The sequence below is a fragment of the Coregonus lavaretus genome (assembly GCF_964263955.1).
Source record: "Coregonus lavaretus genome assembly, chromosome: 3".
Classification (NCBI taxonomy): Eukaryota; Metazoa; Chordata; class Actinopteri; order Salmoniformes; family Salmonidae; genus Coregonus; species Coregonus lavaretus.
The window spans coordinates 25789147-25807684 of record NC_139990.1 but is presented as its reverse complement, the minus strand read 5'-3'; the positions used below and the strand labels follow the sequence as shown (position 1 = coordinate 25807684).

The 18538-nt window shown below is 43.7% G+C and overlaps 2 protein-coding genes across 2 annotated transcripts; one reads left to right on the top strand and one right to left on the bottom strand.

The window, feature by feature from the left end:
- Window positions 1-2788: 2788 nt before the first annotated feature.
- LOC311114183 (zinc finger and BTB domain-containing protein 22-like) lies at window positions 2789-5226 on the top strand (the record flags this gene model as incomplete). The annotated part of the gene is made up of 3 exons (XM_084157160.1): window positions 2789-3016; window positions 3224-4123; window positions 4264-5226. 3 exons carry the CDS (start codon window positions 2789-2791, stop codon window positions 5221-5223), a joined length of 2088 nt encoding a protein of 695 aa, XP_084013286.1. The 3' UTR covers window positions 5224-5226.
- Window positions 5227-9428: 4202 nt separating this feature from the next.
- LOC311112672 (uncharacterized protein) lies at window positions 9429-16290 on the bottom strand (the record flags this gene model as incomplete). Its single annotated transcript, XM_084155807.1, has 11 exons — window positions 9429-10603; window positions 10855-10948; window positions 11099-11684; window positions 11829-11991; window positions 12182-12351; window positions 13069-13300; window positions 13655-13771; window positions 13972-14103; window positions 14344-14712; window positions 15150-15403; window positions 16203-16290. The coding sequence occupies 11 exons, from the start codon at window positions 16288-16290 to the stop codon at window positions 10544-10546; spliced, it is 2265 nt and encodes a 754-aa protein (XP_084011933.1). The 3' UTR covers window positions 9429-10543.
- Window positions 16291-18538: the final 2248 nt, after the last annotated feature.

The following is an 18538-nucleotide window of genomic DNA, read 5'->3' as shown; positions in this document are numbered from 1 at the left end:
CAGGTTTATCATTCACACTCTCATGCATACGTCACCCCTGTCTTAAAGAATTTTAAGTGTCTCCTTTGAACCTAGTCATATTTAGTCTGAACTGATATGTGCCATAGCGTCGCACTGCCTATTTATTTAAAGTACCTCCTATGGGTGTCTTTTGTTAACGTTTGCACAATTTAAACTTTATTTCCTAATTGTAATTCTCATTATTTACTGTTTTAAAATATTGTTTGTATTCTCAGCCAAAATGGTACACAGTTATTACACAGTTAAACGTAGTATACAGTTATCACACAGCAAAAATAGTACACAGTTATCACGCTCACTCACAATACACAGTCATAATCCTATCACACAGTCAAATATGTCACACAGTCATAAATGACACACTTACAATCGACACACAATCTATTTGGGCACACAGCCTCCTCTGTTTGGGCACACAGCCTCCTCTATTTGGGCACACAGCCTCCTCTATTTGGGCACACAGCCTCCTCTATTTGGGCACACAGCCTCCTCTATTTGGGCACACAGCCTCCTCTATTTGGGCACACAGCCTCCTCTATTTGGGCACACAGCCTCCTCTATTTGGGCACACAGCCTCCTCTATTTGGGCACACAGCCTCCTCTATTTGGGCACACAGCCTCCTCTATTTGGGCACACAGCCTCCTCTATTTGGGCACACAGCCTCCTCTATTTGGGCACACAGCCTCCTCTATTTGGGCACACAGCCTCCTCTATTTCCCATGGGTTTAACCATCACAATTATCAAACATTTGCATAGTACATTATGAAATCGAAGTAGTATACTGTAATTGTTATTTATAGTAGAATAGGGTTCACTTACATCAAACAGGTGCTTCACAAAATTAATTTGGATAAAGCCAATGTGCAAAACTTCAGTTATATTACAATAGGTGTTTTGCTTACCTTTATAGAAGCCCGGGCAATTTGTGAAACACGGTTCGATGACAGTGATGTCCAATAGGCTGGGTGAATTCCAGCGAAGTGAAGTTCCGCTACCAGATCACAGTCGGAGGTCACCAATTGTTGTAAATTGCGTAATTCAAATCTGGTATTGGAATAAGAAAAATCAAGAGATATTCAATCCAAGCTAAATTTATTATATGCAAAATGTATGTATGATAAGTATGAAAGTTCGTATACGGGCTCACTGACAAACCACGCAGGGCCGACAGAGAACTAGAATTATTGTTTACAGATTCTTTCTCAAATACTCTGACAGAAAGCCTCCACCTCTTCTGTTGGCCAACCAGAGCAAAGGACTGAGTGTGGTCCAGACTCCATTTCAGCCAATCCGTTGGCGCGGGGGTTGGTCTCAACTCCTTGGCACTCCTTTTGTTGCCAGGCATAGTTGCTATGATAATAACCTGCAGAGTCAGCACCGAAAAGACACCGTTCCACTGTACTCTATGTACCTACGTTCAAGGACGGTTCACAGATCACAAAGAGGCAGTGAGGTCTAGTATTTTGAGACACAAGTTCTTATCTCCCCCTACTCCCTAAAACAGCTCCTCACATTAATCACAGCTTGTTAGGTGAAACAATTTATATCAGTACAGTACAAACCCTTCATGCTTAATCATCAATGCATTCCTTCCAAGGTATTCATCACATACAAATCCAATTATGAGAAAAATAAAACCCAACAACTGTAACTCGGTAAAATCTTAGAAATTGTTGCATGTTGCGTTTATATTTTTGTCCAGTATACATCAGGTTAAATTAACTAACTTTTTTTTTTTTTTTTACCACTTTCACTAAACGCCACAAGAGGTCGTATTAGCTTAGTTGCTATGCCACCTCCAGTGTCTAGTCGGTAGTCGAGACAACCCTGCTGCTTTTTTAGTCGTCTGGTCTGTATGTCTGGCATTTCGTCAAAGGCGGCGCATGACGGGTTGTATGCAAAACATGATGGGAAACAAATCATACCTTCGGAAATGTATATGTAAACAACGGAGAGAGGGTAGCTTTCCGGGATAGAGAGTCTGGCTTTTCATAGTTGTTTCAAAGGTGCACATTCTAAAACGGTAAGTTGTGTTTAGTTTGCTAGCTAGATACATTTTAGCAAGCTAACGTGAGCTAGTTACCAGTAGATAGACATTGAAGGCAGTTTATAGTTGTAGCTAAATGATGCTCTCATGATTAAGAGCTTGAAACTACCTATGCTTTGTAACACTGCCTTTTCAACGCATGTCCACCGGCGCAGACTGCTTACACACCAGCTTGTAGCTACCAGCTTGTAGCTACTAGCTAGCTAGATTGGCTACAAATGCTAGCTGGTTAGAATTGATTGAATGCAAGCCTGTGCTAACCTAGCTAACTAATTGCATTGCAATCTGTTATTTTGCTATGCATGTGACAGAATAGAGACTACGTTTATTAATTGGTTACTGACAGTTTCTTTGATTTATAGAACCAATCTGTAGGCTGTAACATTTCCCCAACAAAAAGGTGGTGTCTGTCATTCAGAGAAATTTGAGTCAATTATAATAAAGAATCGGTTATGATTTGTAAAGCTTAGCTTACATTAAAGGAGTCTTTTGGTTGAGTGGCCACCTAGAGCAATTTCATATTACTGTTTCGGGAATGTGGTTGTACAATTTATTGTGGTAGGTATTAATAGGCACTAATAAAGGGTTCATCTCAGGAAAACTGTTGCCTACTTGTAGGTAAATGAAAGGATATACACCATTCATCCACCACTTCATATAATGTGTCCTCTGATTTATTCTGTCACAAACTTAACTTTCCATCTCTTCAAAAGCCTAGATGCATTCTCTGTCAATGGGGCAGGGCTGTAGCAGCAGCAGCTTAGGTGCTCCCTCTGGCTCGGTGGTTCAGGTGTGCTTCCCCAGCTCCCAGGCGTCTGTACTGGACAGCCTGAACCGGCAGCGTGAGGAGGGCCAGCTCTGTGACCTCTCCATCCAGGTCCAGGGGAAGGTGTTCAACGCCCACCGCTGCGTGCTAGCTGCATCCTCACCCTACTTTCATGACCAGGTGTGTGTCTTGTTCTGCTTGCTGGCGCGTTGCATAGCCAGACTGGACTTAGTTTAACTCTGATAGTGTCTCATGTAGATGGTTTTCGTCCAAGGCCTATTGCACTATGCAACTTGCTGCACTGAAGTGAGAGTTGACATCGATAACTTTGATTCTGTGCATTGGGACGTCGCCAGCCATCATTAACTGTCTCTTCAACCCCACCAGGTGCTCTTGAAGAACATGTCCACCGTCTCCATCCCTGCCGTCATGGACCCGCTGGCGTTCGAGAGCGTCCTGAGCTGCGCCTACACGGGCCAGCTGCGCATGCTCCGCGAAGACATCGTCAACTACCTCACCGTGGGCAGCGTGCTGCAGATGTGGCACATCGTGGACAAGTGCACAGAGCTATTAAAAGAGGGACGGGTGGTGGGGAGTGGGAGCGCAGCTCAGGGGGTCATTGGGGGAGCGCAGGGGAACCCTGGATGCAGTAGCAGTGAATGCTCCCTAGGGGCTGGTAGTGCTCAAGCAGGGGGAAGCAACACCCAGCCAGCCGCTCACCCTCCCAGCCGTCCATCCCTGAGTGAGAGCCAGTCTCCCAGCAGCACCAACTACTTCAGCCCCAGAGACACCAACTTGGGAGGGGGAGCGGCAGCAGCTGGAGCTGCAGGGCAGGAAGGCGTGAACGCCACTCCCAGCTACTGCACCCCTTCTGGGGCCGAGGAAGCCTTTCTGATCGAAGAGGAGGATGAAGAAGAGGAAGAAGAGCTCCTGTACCATAGGAAGCGAGGGAGCAGCAGGAGGAAACGGACAACCTCTGTCTCGGACCAAGAGGTTGGAGTCAGCGACAGCTTCGGGGTGTCGTCCTACCAAGTCGGGGACGCCTCCCCTCTCCAGAAGCGACCCACCTACAGCCAGCCCAGCATCATGCCCCGGAAGCAGTGGGTGGTGGTGAAGACGGAGAGACCCCAGGACGATGACCTAATCGTGGTGTCAGGGGAGGAAGGGCCAGATGAGGAAGAGGAGAGAGATTTGGAGTTGGAGAGGGAGAGGACATTCAACATATCTAACATCAGGACTCTGTCTGGAGAGCTGAGTAGCAGAGCGGACCATGAGATGGAGACACAGGTTAGTCAAACCCTTGATGCGAAATGTTTGTCTGTGTCTCTGTGTATGTGGCTACTTACCATTCTAACTTATCAGGAGAACAACTGTCAGTTTCTGTATTTTTTTTTATCGTTACCAAACTGAATCACTTTCTCTCATAGATGGATTACTGCCAGTCTTCTGAAGACTACCTCAAGTTTGACAGTGGTTTGATGGACCAGACTCCCCCACAGCACCTTCATGACAGCGCTGGTCAGAGTGGTGGCAGAGCCATCTCTGCCCTACTAGGCCATGTCCAGTCTGCTGCTGCTGCTAGAGCTCAGCTCTTTCCCATAGACATGCAAGGCAACCAGATCCTCATGTACAGCCAATCCTCTTTAGACTCCTCTCAACCCATAGGAATAGGAGGTGGTATGGCTGTGGCACCATTTAAAGGGCCAAACCTGGAGCATGGAGCGGTCCATTTGTCAGCACAGGGGGGTTTGGGCGGTGGCATAGATGGACTGGATGGGGGTGGTGGCGGGAGTTCAGGGAAGGTGTTCATGTGCCACTGTGGAAAGACCTTCACCCACAAGAGCATGCGCGACCGCCACATCAACATGCACCTGGACCTGCGGCCCTTCAACTGCCCGGTCTGCGCCAAGAAGTTCAAGATGAAGCACCACCTGACAGAGCACATGAAGACCCACACGGGGCACAAGCCCTATGACTGCCACGGCTGCGGCAAGAAGTTCATGTGGCGTGACAGCTTCATGCGGCACCGCGCCCACTGCGAGAGACGTAGCGGGGCCGCTGGCAGGAGCGACGATGGGGAAGGGTCCGACCGCACTGATGGCATCTCCCCACAGCACCTCCCTCATCTCCACCTCTCGACCAGCGAGGCCGGTCAAGGTGCCGTTGGTGGCAGAAGTGGGATCTCCGTCTTGTCCCCACATCATTCCAGTACAGGTAGCAGCAGCAATGCTGTCTCTTGCCTGACCATGGCCAGTGCCGGAGCGCACTTAGGGGTAACCTCTCAGAGCATGTTGCAGGGTCAAGGTTCTGTGTTTGGTCTGGGGGTCAGCCAAGGTGGGTGTGAGGAGGAAGTGTGTGAGGTTGGTGATAATGATAGTGTCACTTGACCAAACGGGTGAACACCATTTGAGTGTTTAAGACAAGGGGCTTTGGAGAGGTATTCCAATGACCTCTGGAAAGTGCCCCCCTTTGGAAAATGGCTATGGACCATTTTACAGTTCAGTATACTCTTAAATGTCAAGTTTATTCTGTATGACTGTTTTGTGGCACATGCTATGTGTCTAGTAAGAAAACCAAAAATCAAGAGACTGACTCACCAACAACACCTTTGGCAAAATGTAAACTAGAAATAGAGAGGAAAGTTGCTGTTGTAAGTGATGTGTTCTACAATATTATAAGCCTTTTTCTGCCAGAGAATGAGTGCATTTCAAGTAAAAGTGTCTGTGAAGAAGACCCCTGCAGTACTGCCATTTTGTTTCACAGGATGTCCTTCCACACGGGTGATGTGTTCACTGTCCAATTCCAGTGCTATGGTACAGTATTATTGTAAATATATCCTATTATATCAGTTACTAATCTGCTACCATTATGATAGGTGCAAAGCTATACAGTGTATAGTGTGTTTACAAGTGATCCTCATTAACATTGATTGTAGTCTACAAAGCATTAGTCTGAGAATTGGGTTACTTACAGATCATTCTTTAATCAAACTGCCAAATTCCAATGCATGCCTTGAGAGACAGAGTACTATTAACAGTAGGGTGGCTAAACAAAGCAGTATCCACCATGATTATGTATGTTTTTACCAAGGTTTTACCTTCTATGAAGGTTGTGGCTATGATATTTTTATTCAGGAGAAAAACGTCTAGAGTTAAGAGAAAGACCTGTTGCTTTTAGTGTTTGTGTGCTTATCTGTTAAATCATGTGGTAGAATGTGTCTCATGATTGCAGCAGTTGAGGAAATTGCATTTGAAGTGAGCTTAAACTAATAGTGTATATAATGAAATATATTTATGTTTAGATAGTTCAATATTCCCTATTTGATAACTCTATGTAACACTAATTTATATACTTAATTTGACTGCCTTAATATAACATACAGTGGGCGAAGGGTCTGGAAATATTGACACCCTTGATAAAAAATGACTGTATAAAATAAATTTAAATACTGAGCTATATTGTATGCAAAAAAAAAAAAGGGCAAATATTATTTTATACTAATACAATTGCTCAGAGAAAGATTTTGTTTAACAAGTAATATTTTTCTTCTAAGAAAGGTAGGGGTAAAATTATTGACATCCCTGTTTTCAATACCTTGCGAGGATAACTGCACTGAGCCTTTTTCTAAAATGTTTTATGAGATTGGAGAACATTGATATCCTTTGTCTGCGCTTATGAACTGCCCTTTTCAAATCAAACCACAGGTTTTCAATGGGTTTCAAATCCGGAGACTGGGGGTTGACTAAGGTCAACGTGGCATCGTGAACTTGACCCAGTACCAGGACATTTTAGCCAAGAACCTGGTTGCCTCTGCCATGAGGAGGAAACTTCGCCTCAAGTGGATCTTCCAGTGAGACAATAACCCCAAGCACACATCAAAATCCACAAATAAATTGTTAATTGACCACAAAATCTACTTTTTGCAATGGCCATCTGTCTCCAGACTTGAAACCCATTGAAAACCTGTGGTTTGAATTGAAAAGGGCAGTTCATAAGCACATACGAAGGATATCAAGGATCTGGAAAGATTCTTTATGGAGGAATGGTCTAAGATCCCTTCCAATGTGTTCTCCAATCTCATAAAACATTTTAGAAAAAGGCTCAATGCCATTATCCTCACAAGGTTGTCCATTTTTACCCCTACCTTTGAGGGAAAAAAAAGTTTCTCGTTAAACAAAATCTATTTCTCTGAGCAATTGTATTAGCATATAATATAGCTCGGTATTTGAATTATTTTATACAGTCATTTTTGCTCATCTTTATCAAGGGTGTCAATTTCAAACCCCACTGTATATAGAGATAAAGTGCTTTTGGTCAATAGTGAGTTTCGTATTGACTCCCTCCTCTTAATACTCAAGTTGGCTGCTATTTGTGTGATATTGAAAGGGAATTCCATTGACTGTATCAAGTTTTTACAGTATGGTTTCAATAGAGGACTGTTCAATAACTTGCCTGGCTGCATTTCATAGCATTTATGTCACATAATCACAGGATCACAACTTCATGTAGCACCTTTTCATCAGTTGATCTCAAAATTTGTACCATTGTATGAGGCTTAACAGCCAGTATCCAGTTGTCATCTTTATGGCCGGACAAATATATTTTTTCATAAAGGGAATATTGTGAGGGAAAATGTAGAAAGCTTGTAGCTACTGCAAACTAGGTCTGAAATATACTGTTATGTGTAACTTCTGAATAGTGCATATTTTGGGTTACATATTATTTGATATTGAACACATGATTGTTGTTGCACATGCGTGTGGAACCGGAGTTGTTGCCTAATGCTTTGATCACACCTACAGCATCATCTGGAAATGTGTGCAACAAAAGTTCAACATTCACCTTCTACCATTTCTGTCAAGCCGTCTACGCATACAATTTGTTGCATACGTTCGATAAATCCAACGTATGCACCACACAGAACGCACTGCCTCTGCAATGATGCAAGGCAAACAGGCGTTTCATTGGAAATGATTGTACTTCTGGTGTACCAAAACATGTCTTTCTTAGACATTGTTACTGTAGGCTAAGTACATTAATGTTATCATCTTTACTAATCTGTATCAAAGGGCAAAATAAAACAATACCTGGTGCAATTTAGCAAGCTGTGCCTTGTGCTTGTGTCAATGTGTGATCTATGTTAAAAAACTTTTCTTAAAGCCCTTCAGTTGTCTTTATAGTGTCTTATACTAAACTGGCCCCTCCCTAGATTTTGTGTTGAACGCTCGTCAACAAAGCTTTTTTAGTGGCCAGCAAGCTTTCTCTGCCCTTAACCTTGTTCTGAACACCTCCAAAACAAAAGGTTGTGGTTCGGTAAGAAGAATGCCCTCCCACCCACACCAGTGTGATTACTACCTCAGTTTAGAGCTTGAGGTAGTCACCTCATACAAGTACTTGGGAGTATGGCTAGATGATACTGTCCTTCTCTCAGCACATATCCAAGCTGAAGGCTAAGGTTAAATCTAGACTTGGTTTCCTCTATCGTAATCGCTCCTCTTTCACCCCAACTGCCAAACTAACCCTGATTCAGATGACCCTCCTACCCATGCTAGATTACGGAGACGTAATTTATAGATCAGCAGGTAAAGGTGCTCTCGAGCAGATAGATGTTCTTTACCATTCGGCCATCCGATTTGCCACCAATGCTTCTTATAGGACACATCACTGCATTCTATACGCCTCTAAACTGTCCGTCTCTGTATACCCAACGCAAGACCCACTGGTTAATGCTTATTTATAAAACCCTCTTAGGCCTCACTCCCCTCTGAGATACCTACTGCAGCCCTCATCCTCCACATACAACACCCGTTCTGTCAGTCACATTCTGTTAAAGGTCCCCAAAGCACACACATCCCTGGGTTGCTCCTCTTCTCAGTTCAATGCAGCTAGCGACTGGAACGAGCTGCAAAAAAGACTCAAATCTACATTGACTGTCATGGACACTTACTGCCACGTGTAGCTGCTTTGCGTGATGTGTTGCCTCTACCTTAAAGTCCTTGTGTTTGTACCATGTGTTGCTACCATGTTGTGTTGTGTTGTGTTGCTGCCATGTGTTGTCATCTTAGGTCTCTCTTTATGTAGTGTTGTCTCTTGTCGTGATATGTTTTGTCCTACATTTTTAATCCTCCATCCCCACAGGAGGCCTTCTGCCTCTTGGTAGGAACGTTATTGTAAATAAGAATTTGTTCTTAATTGGAAGTTCAATAAAGGTTCAATAAAATAAAGTGTTCCGTTAATTTCTGTAACCTGTTTTTGCATTTGTCACTTCTTGTTTTCCAAATGTACAATTCATGTTTTACTTTACCTTCTCCTATGCCTTTACCCACAAAACACTTGGGGAGTGTTCAGCTGGACAACGTTTTGGAACGTTCAGATAGAAATATGGTATGTAGAACAAACATGCATCTCTGACATGTAGAATAAGTAATAATGTTGGCTCTATTCGTGGCATATCTATCTGCCATGTTCAACAACGTTGGGCAACTGAACGTGGCCCTGGTGGAATGGCAATTGATAAAAGTGGTTCTTAAATAAATTATGTTAAAAGGACAACTTACCTAATTGCTTTAATGACGAGATTTACCACAAAGCACTAATTTATTATCAACGTTTATTTAAAGGAAATGTGATCTTTGCTTCTCAGTGTACTAAAAGGAAAATTAGATAACAATTAAGAGGCCTTCCTCTGTAATCTTATTGAATTGGTCAAAACATCGGAATCCAATCAAAGCTTCTTAGGGAGGTTTGAAAAATAATGAGTCTGATTAATCATTACCACTGTTTGGTCTCAAGCAAGAGGCGTTATGAACGTTCCTTTGATGCAAACCAACCCAAACACCAACCAGCTTACTACATGCTGAGATTGACTTCCCCTACAACAATACCCATCAGCCTGAACACACCTATTTCTGCAAAGTCAATGTGAACATTTCTTCAGGGAGTTATGCCTGCATAAAGTAGGACACTGCACTACATTTCACGTTAATGCAAAGCTGTACCTGGCCGTTTAGATCAATGCATCTGCTCAATTGTGTTCGTTTGGCATCTTGAACACAAATTGATGGCCAGTCTGCCACCTAGTTATGCTTGCATATTACTTGGGCGAAATAGCGGTGTTCAGGCCATTAGGTTGCACTATGTGGACACAGCAACACCAACCATACAACAAATGATCCATGATTGCCCTGACAAAGTTGATGTGTAGATCCTGTATTGGCTCTGTATAAATCTTAAGATACAGTACTCCTGTGTTCAGCTGGTTCATCTTCTATTGCCAGCATTCTAGAATACTAACACAGACACGCATTCATTCACCCACCCAAAATAATTGACAAAAAAATATAAACGGGTAAAATAATATCTAATTGAACTCATTTTTACAGCTAAAATACAAAAATAACCTGACGTGATGCTGCTCCCTCCTCACACAATCCAGACGCTGGGCAAAAATTGGCATATAAATACAAAATGTAAACATTGGTGGTAAACTACCACATCCATCGCCAGTTTCACTCTGTAATGAAAAGTTTGCTCTCTCCCGTCTGAAAATGTGTGCATTTTCAAGAGTTCACATTAGCAGGCACTGGTTTGGAAGTCAAGAGGCAGTGATGGGATGGCCTGGTCCCAGATCAGTTTGTGCAGCATAAACAGACCTGGTTCCAGGCTAGCAATGGGAAGCCTGGACACCCGGTAGGGTGGGGGCAGAGGTCATTCCGAGTCCGATAGGACGATCACTTCGTCCGGGTCACACTGGGTGGCCACGTTGACCTGAAAATGACACAAAATGGAAGTTGGTAAGAGGTTTGCATACTGTACACAAGTGACTACGCCACAAACATTTTTGGTGATATTTCATGGCAGCGGAGCTAGAGCACGACACACACAGAGGTGACAGATGTTTGGGGGTTTTAGAGGGGTGAGACATGTTTCAGTGCAAGGGTATGATATGCTGAGCATAAGTGGGGGAAAATGTATAGTGCCGTGATACTTAAACATCAGCAATCATCATTTACTCTCACCTTGTTTTTCTTGGGAGGCGGGGTGGACTGGGAACTGGTGACCATCTCCTGGGTGGGAGTGTCTGCCCTGGTGGAGTCCGCCTGCAGGGGGCTCCTGGTTTCCACACCAATGTCCAGAGGGAGGTCACGGTCACGGCAGATGGAGAGAGAGCTAATTCATTAATTCAAGTCTCCACATTTGAAGATGGATAGGTATGTTCCATGGATTTTTTTTACATCATTCATTTGGGTGCTACAGCCTTACCTCCCATTGTGGTGCCTTAGACCTCCGTTGTGAGTCTTCCTGGAGTCCACCTCTTCTTTCCTCTTTCTCTTCCTGCTTCTGGAGATTTTGGGACTGGGTGGCCGGGGGCTGCAATTCGCTGACCTCGTCTCAATGATGACCGTGCAGGAGTCCTCATTGGTCGAAATCAGCACCGGTGACGGCGGCAAAGAGACCTGATTTGCCGCCATGGGGGAGGCTGAGGAGTCCTTAGTTTCCACACTTGTGCTTACAGATACTGCTGAAACGTGATTGGAGGAAACAATGTTTTCCTTTGTCAGGTTGGTATTGGATGATTCGTTCCCCTTGTCTACCTCCATCGCCTCTGATTGGCTGGGGCTGTCTGTGGGGGATTCGTCGACTAAGGAGGAGATCCGTGGGGTGTCACCCCGGGAGACGGGGCTGGTTCCTCTCATCACAGAGTCTTTGTCCTCCTCAGCATTCTCTTCTTCCTCTCCTCCATCCTGGTCTCCGTCACTCCCACCATCCACCTCGTTCTCACTCTCGTTTGCTGCCTCTACCTCATTGTTGTCCTCCTCCTCCTCATCATAATCATCATCATCATCCTCTGAAAAAAAAGAAAACCCAAATCAGTTGAAACCAGATTTTTTATTTGATTTCTCCATGTTGTCGCCAAAACCCAGGATAAACCGGGTTCAAACACTGAATTTGAGAAAGGTGCTGTGTAAATGCTAATTATTATCCTCATCACCTGGCCCTGCTTGTGATTTGCTGGCCTGGATCTCCTCCTCGATGTCTGGATCGGACGACTCGTCATCTTCATCATCCTCTTCCTCAGCTTGTTCCTCACCATCCTCTCCCTTCTTCAGGGGATTGTCATCGGCTGTGGTGGCCTCCAGCTCAGATGACTGACCCTTCCATTGACACACACACAGAAAAGACAGACAGTGAGTGGTGACAGATACAGTAATTTTATGTAAATAAATACCATGTATTTTCAAAGCAGATGTGGAAAAGCTTTGGCTGATTATAACAGGTGAGAATTACACAAAATTGTTCAATCTCCAGTCATTTCAAAAATTAAATTGTCTCCTTCAAACCTACCTCTTTCTTCTGCCTCTCTCTCTCTATCCGTTTACTCCTCTCCTCCTCCTCCGTGTCGTCCTGCTTCAGGGCGTATTTGGAGATGACCTGCTCCAGGCTGGAGAGAGCCACCTCCCGGTTAGAGCGCAGCTTACGGGCCAACGTGGGGTCCAACAGGGCAGGGTCAGTGGCTGGTAAGAGCGGGGAAAATGAAAGATGGGGAAAAAAGAGGAAGTGTGAGAGTTAGTGACTTCGTAGTCAATTTTCCTAAATAGTTTCCACACGTTCGACCTGATATCCACAAAGCAGCATACTGGTGTCACTGTGTAATTGTGTCAATTACCAGGTTTTCACAGCTTGGTGAAGTGTGTAATAGTGATTGGGGGGGGGGGGGGGGGGGGGGGGGGTAGTTACATATCGGGATATTATTTTTGACGATATTTGTATCATTTTGACAATATCGCAATATTATTTTTGCACTAGTTTGCTGTACCTGCACCAAAACTCCAGTATGTTTCCTTCATAGCTTGTTCTCCATATTATTTTTAAATAGGGAGCAAATTTATTTTCAGCACTTTTATTTCCATGACTGATCAAAACTTGTTCTAATGGCTCGGTCTTGTCCCTCTGCAGCAGACATATGGTGAGCAATATGTTTGGAACATTGAATCGCAATAAAATCACAGTATTGAATCGCAATACATATAGAATTGTGAGAATCACAATACATATCGTATCGGCACCTCAGTATGGTGATAATAATGTATCATGTCGTGAGGTCCATGGCAATTCCAAGCCCTAGTGTGTAATTTCTCTTTATTCTTACACACAGAAAGACAGACGTCAGACAGACGGAAACACACAGCTCCAACCAGGAATGTAGAGGTGTGTGTTCTATGTTCTCTTACCTGGTTTGTAGAGGTCTGTGAGATGCGAGCCGAAGTTGTAGACCATGTCAAGGTGGCGTCTCTCCTGCAGGCGGTTGCCAGTCTCGCGGAAGGCATCCTGAGCAATCTGGGTCAGCTGCTTCCTGCTGAGGTTGAGGCCGTGGCGCTCGTTGGCCCGACGGATATGCTGCAGGATGTCTGTGTAGTCGGGTGGATTCAGCTGGGCCTCGGGACTGTTGATGAAACGCTCAATCTGCGGGTGGGAGTGGAAGAGCAGGATGAGGAGGGGTCAGAGTGTTCTGGATCATCATGAGCAAAACACAAAAGGACAGCCAAATTAATTGCTAGGAACACAATCATTTCGCTACACCCGCAATAACATCGGCTAAATATGTGTATGCGAACAATAACATTTGATTTAGATTTGAATGTTTTGTTATTGTTTTCATGCATTTATTACCTATTTATTCCTTGATTTCACTCATACTGGGGTTAGTTTTAAATTTCATTTTCATCCATAGTCTATATAACATAAATAAGCAGTGGTCAAAAAGCATTGGGTTGTCAATAAACAATGAGTTGGTTGATTATGTCATGTGTTAGTTACCTTTCTGTTGACCTCAGGGTAGCGTGTCCCATTGTATTGGATCCTCTGCTCGATCACTCGGCCTGTCAGACTGCTGCAGCCCTTCAGCTCACAGAGCTTATCATAGATCTTCATCATCTGTGAGAGAGAGAGAAAGAGAGAGAAAGGAGAGGTTTTCAGTGGCTCAAAAAACATGATACTTCTATCTATCAAAGTCATGTACAGTTAACAAATGTAGTATGTGGCTCATGCAGGAATCAAACCCACAGCTCTGGTGTTACAAGCGTCACACCCCAACCAACTGAGCCATTGGAACCAATAGGCCTTGGTGTGCTGACCTTGCGTTTGAGCTTGTGCTCCTGGATGTAGCTGGAGTCCTCCTCCTCCAGCTCATTGACACTCAGCTCCTTCTCCTGCAGCCGCCGGATCTCATCATTGTACATCTTCAGCAGGTTCTCCAGGTACGCAATCTGAGAGAGAGCGAGAGGAGAGAGAGAAGAGAGCAAGAGCGAGAGAGAGCGATGAAGATATGCCTGGCACATTCCTCCTTATGATGATGAACTATCTGATGCAAAATATTACAGTAATCTACACCAAATTCAATGCTTTTAAACCCTTGTGGGAGACCAAGTGCACACTTTGGGCAGAAGAGGAAGGGAGATAAAGCTATAGAGAAGTCATGGACACTGTCCATTCTTGGTGCTGCTGACCTGTCTCCGGGAAGCCTTCTTCATCTTCTTCTCCTTCTCTTCCTCCTCCTCCTCCTGCTGCCCCGAGGTAGACGGTAGCTCCTCCTTCGGTGCCTCCTCTTCCATCGCCTTCTTCTCCCCGGCGGTAGGCTTCACCTTCAAGACAGTCTGCCTCCTCTTGTCTGAGTGCTGTTTGAGGACGGTGCACAGCTCGTTGATGTAGACAAAGGTCTTGGTGCGGCGGGCCTGGGCGCGTGTCAGGCAGCGGCCCAGCGTGTTGCGGAACTCCACCGAGGCCAGGAAGTCCGGTGAGGCCTTGGAGTGCTTGGCGTGCAAGAAGGTCATGACCTCGGGGCAGTCCTGCGTGTGGGCCGAGCAGTACTCTACAAACTGAACAAAGCGAGGGAGGGGAGTGAACGAGGGAGAAGGGTTTAGAAGAGTGTTCTTCAATCTTTGCACTGGGAGGGGGGGGACACAGGGTTGGTGCAGACTTTTGTTCCAGCTCAATACAAGGGCTTAACGATTAGTGGATTAGTTATAATCAGGTGTGTTAGTGCTGGGATGGAGCAAACGCCTGCAAAACTATGGGATTTGAAAAACACTGATTAAGAGTGATGTGGGAAGGCCCCAATTCGAAAGGGTCACGCACCAATTCCTTATGATTTCAGTGATCTGACATGATCGCGATGGACTAATAGCCTGCAAAGACTCATAGCCACAGCCATAGTTGTGCTTGCCAGTGTTGCAGCTCCACTGACATATTTGTAGTGTGACTGTACCAAACATCTCCACCATCCATCCATCCATCCATCCATGTACCCTCTTACCTCAGTAAAGAGCTTCTGGTTCTCTGCTTTAAGAACATGGCTTTCTTTCTTCGCCGTGGCGAAAGGAGATTGGGTGATGTGAGTAGGAGCGGGCTGTTGGATTTTAGGGGGAGTACGATGATTGGCTGAGAGTTTAGAGGACGTGGAGGAAGAGGGCTGAGGCCTCTCCTCTTCCTCATCATCATCATCAAGGATTACAATGCTGTCCATCACTGCTGCTGAGGCAACCGCCATCAGAAAGGGACTATTCTTTGCTGAGGGAAGGCAAAAATAACAGTATCAAAATGATGCCTTGGGAAAATTCAAAAGTAACATACCACTGTTATGCCATCTGAAACATAGGCCTATAGTCTGCTCTGTTCAGTGGCTCATAGCTCAAATAAGGTGGTGTTGGTTTAGTGAGTCTATCCAATACACTACGCCCTTCAAAGTTGTTATATTTATGGTCAACCATTTTAACAATACGAGAATGACATAGGATCAGGCACAAACACCACTGCTACCTATTATCCATTGTAAACTCCACCCCTGTCCTTTTTCACAAGCACGAATCAAAACAAATATTATAACAACAAACATTGTTTGTACTTTGTAGGCTTATCAACAACGAAAACAGACACGGGCCACCAGTTCATACAGTAACCTTAGCTAGCAAGCTAGGCTAACATCAGGGAACTCTTGCTAACTAGTTAATTACTAAGTATTTATTTGATTAAACGAGATGGAGCTGATTGAAACTTCTGTCAGGAAAATACCACATTTACTAGATTGTTTACTGCAAAAACACTCCAAAAACCATTGTTGTGTTTGTTGTTTCCTTGTTGGCTAGCTAGCTAGCGTGCTAACGTTAGTTAGCAACAAGCTAACGTTAGCTGGCTGGTTAAGAAAGCGCCAAACTCTCTGGGTAAAATGGTAGGGGTATGACAAAGACAACATGTAAACAAATAATTTTACTAGCTTTACGTATGAAATGCAGATGTATATAATATAGCTACTGTTTTAAGACAGTGGTTAGACGGTTAGCTATGCACAAAACAATGATAGTCAACTTACGCGCTTGATACCGAAATTTCTCCCCCCGAAGAGCTCGGGAACATTCAAGCCTACCATTGGTTGTTGGCTGATTGTCGCTCAGTAACATCGTCGATCATTGGCTATTCACTTTACTCTAGTTTCACATGTCAGGTGTTTTGTCCAAATTGTCTACATTTGCCGGTGAGCTTTTTTAAAGCTGTATATGTCACTTTTTTGGCGACCCGAACTAATTCACATATAAATGTGCGTTATGGATCTGTCATTCTTCATTGAAAGCAAGTTTAAGAAGTGCTAGATCTGTTCTATGTGCTCTATTTCTATGCTTCTCGTTCTTACGTTTTTGAGTCTTTTACTTTCGGTTTTGTACACCAGCTTCAAACAGCTGAAAATACAAACAAAATTGTTATGGAAAATATATTTCACAACGGTTTACAGTAGATGGTAAAATGATTTTCTACACTATACTTGCTTGTTTTATCACATAAACTGAAACTATTAGAATTTTAGCAACCAGGAAATGGCGGAGCGATTTCTGCATAGGGCATTTACCTTAACCAATTTGTTATTTTGTGTTTCTGAGACTCATAAGATAAATATTAATAGCATTAACATAAAAAATAATAATGTGTATTTAATTTGGGATCAGGGATTAGGCGAATACAGTTGCGCTCCTTGCAATTGAGAGTACATCCATATGGTAAAACTAGCCAATAACTCAACTCGACGATTTACGATGGAGTTGAGCAGCGATGAGAGTGGGCTAACTGCACTTGTCACTCTATACTTATAAAAATGTCCATTCTTTCATGCCTACCTTGTGACTATGTTCGTCCTGTGTATCAGCGTTCTTTTATTTAGTGCTGCAAAAAATGAGTGTTTTACGCGACCTCTGCCAAGGGAGCCATTGTTTTAACAGAGAAGGAGCAACCGGTCATTCAACTGTATAACTTTTTGTTTTGGCAGGGGATGCATAGTCTATAAGGCATTTTTTTAAAAATAAAAAACGATGGATTCAAAATCTAACTGACAACTCTATAACAATCATGAAAAGCACAGAAACACAGTAAGCATTCAATAATGGATATTGATAAAAGTATGGAGTGGTAGTACGTGCTTAAAGTAACTTCCTACTCCATTGAAAAACAGTGGATATGGGGTGCAGTTTGACAGACGTCACATAAAACGGTACTTTTATTTAAAAAAACTATGGATTACAGCATCAAAGAAAATAACACAGTGACACAGGACAAACATGTACAGGGTAGGCATTAAAGAATGGACATTTTTACAAGTATCGACCGACTGAGGCTTAATGTACACACTCGTCGCCACTCAACTCCATTGTAAGTCGTGGAGTTGAGTTTAGTCAGCTAGGTTAAAACCAAAGAAAAACCTCAAGTACAGTTGAAGTCGGAAGTTTACATACACCTTAGCCAAATACATTTAAACTCAGTTTTTCACAATTACTGACATTTAATCCTAGTAAGAATTCCCTGTCTTAGGTCAGTTAGGATCACCACTTTATTTTAAGAATGTGAAATGTCAGAATAATAGTAGAGAATGATTTATTTCAGCTTTTATTTCTTTCATCACATTCCCAGTGGGTCAGAAGTTTACATACACTCAATTAGTATTTGGTAGCATTGCCTTTGAATTGTTAAACTTGGGTCAAACATTTCAGGTAGCCTTCCACAAGCTTCCCACAATAAGTTGGGTGAATTTTGGCCCATTCCTCCTGACAGAGCTGGTGTAACTGAGTCAGGTTTGTAGGCCTCCTTGCTCACACACGCTTTTTCAGTTCTGCCCACACATTTTCTATAGGATTGAGGTCAGGGCTTTGTGATGGCCACTCCAATACCTTGACTGTTGTCCTTAAGCCATTTTGCCACAACTTTGGAAGTATGCTTGGGGTCATTGTCCATTTGGGGAAGACCCATTTGCGACCAAGCTTTAACTTCCTGACTGATGTCTTGAGATGTTGCTTCAAAATATCCACATAATTTTCCTTCCTCGTGATGCCATCTATTTTGTGAAGTGCACCAGTCCCTCCTGCAGCAAAGCACCCCCACAGCATGATGCTGCCACCCCCGTTCTTCATGGTTGAGATAGTGTTCTTCGGCTTGCAAGCTTTCCCCTTTTCCTCCAAACATAACGATGGTCATTATGGGCAAACAGTTCTATTTTTGTTTCATCAGACCAGAGGACATTTCTCCAAAAAGTACTGTAGTGTATTAGGATTATGTCTTTGTTAATGTTTTTTCATGTGGAACTGAAAAACTGTTTATGTTAGTTCAAAAGTAGCCGTTTGTGGGGTGACGCCCCAGGGGAGACTGGTGATTGGACCGCAGAGGGAG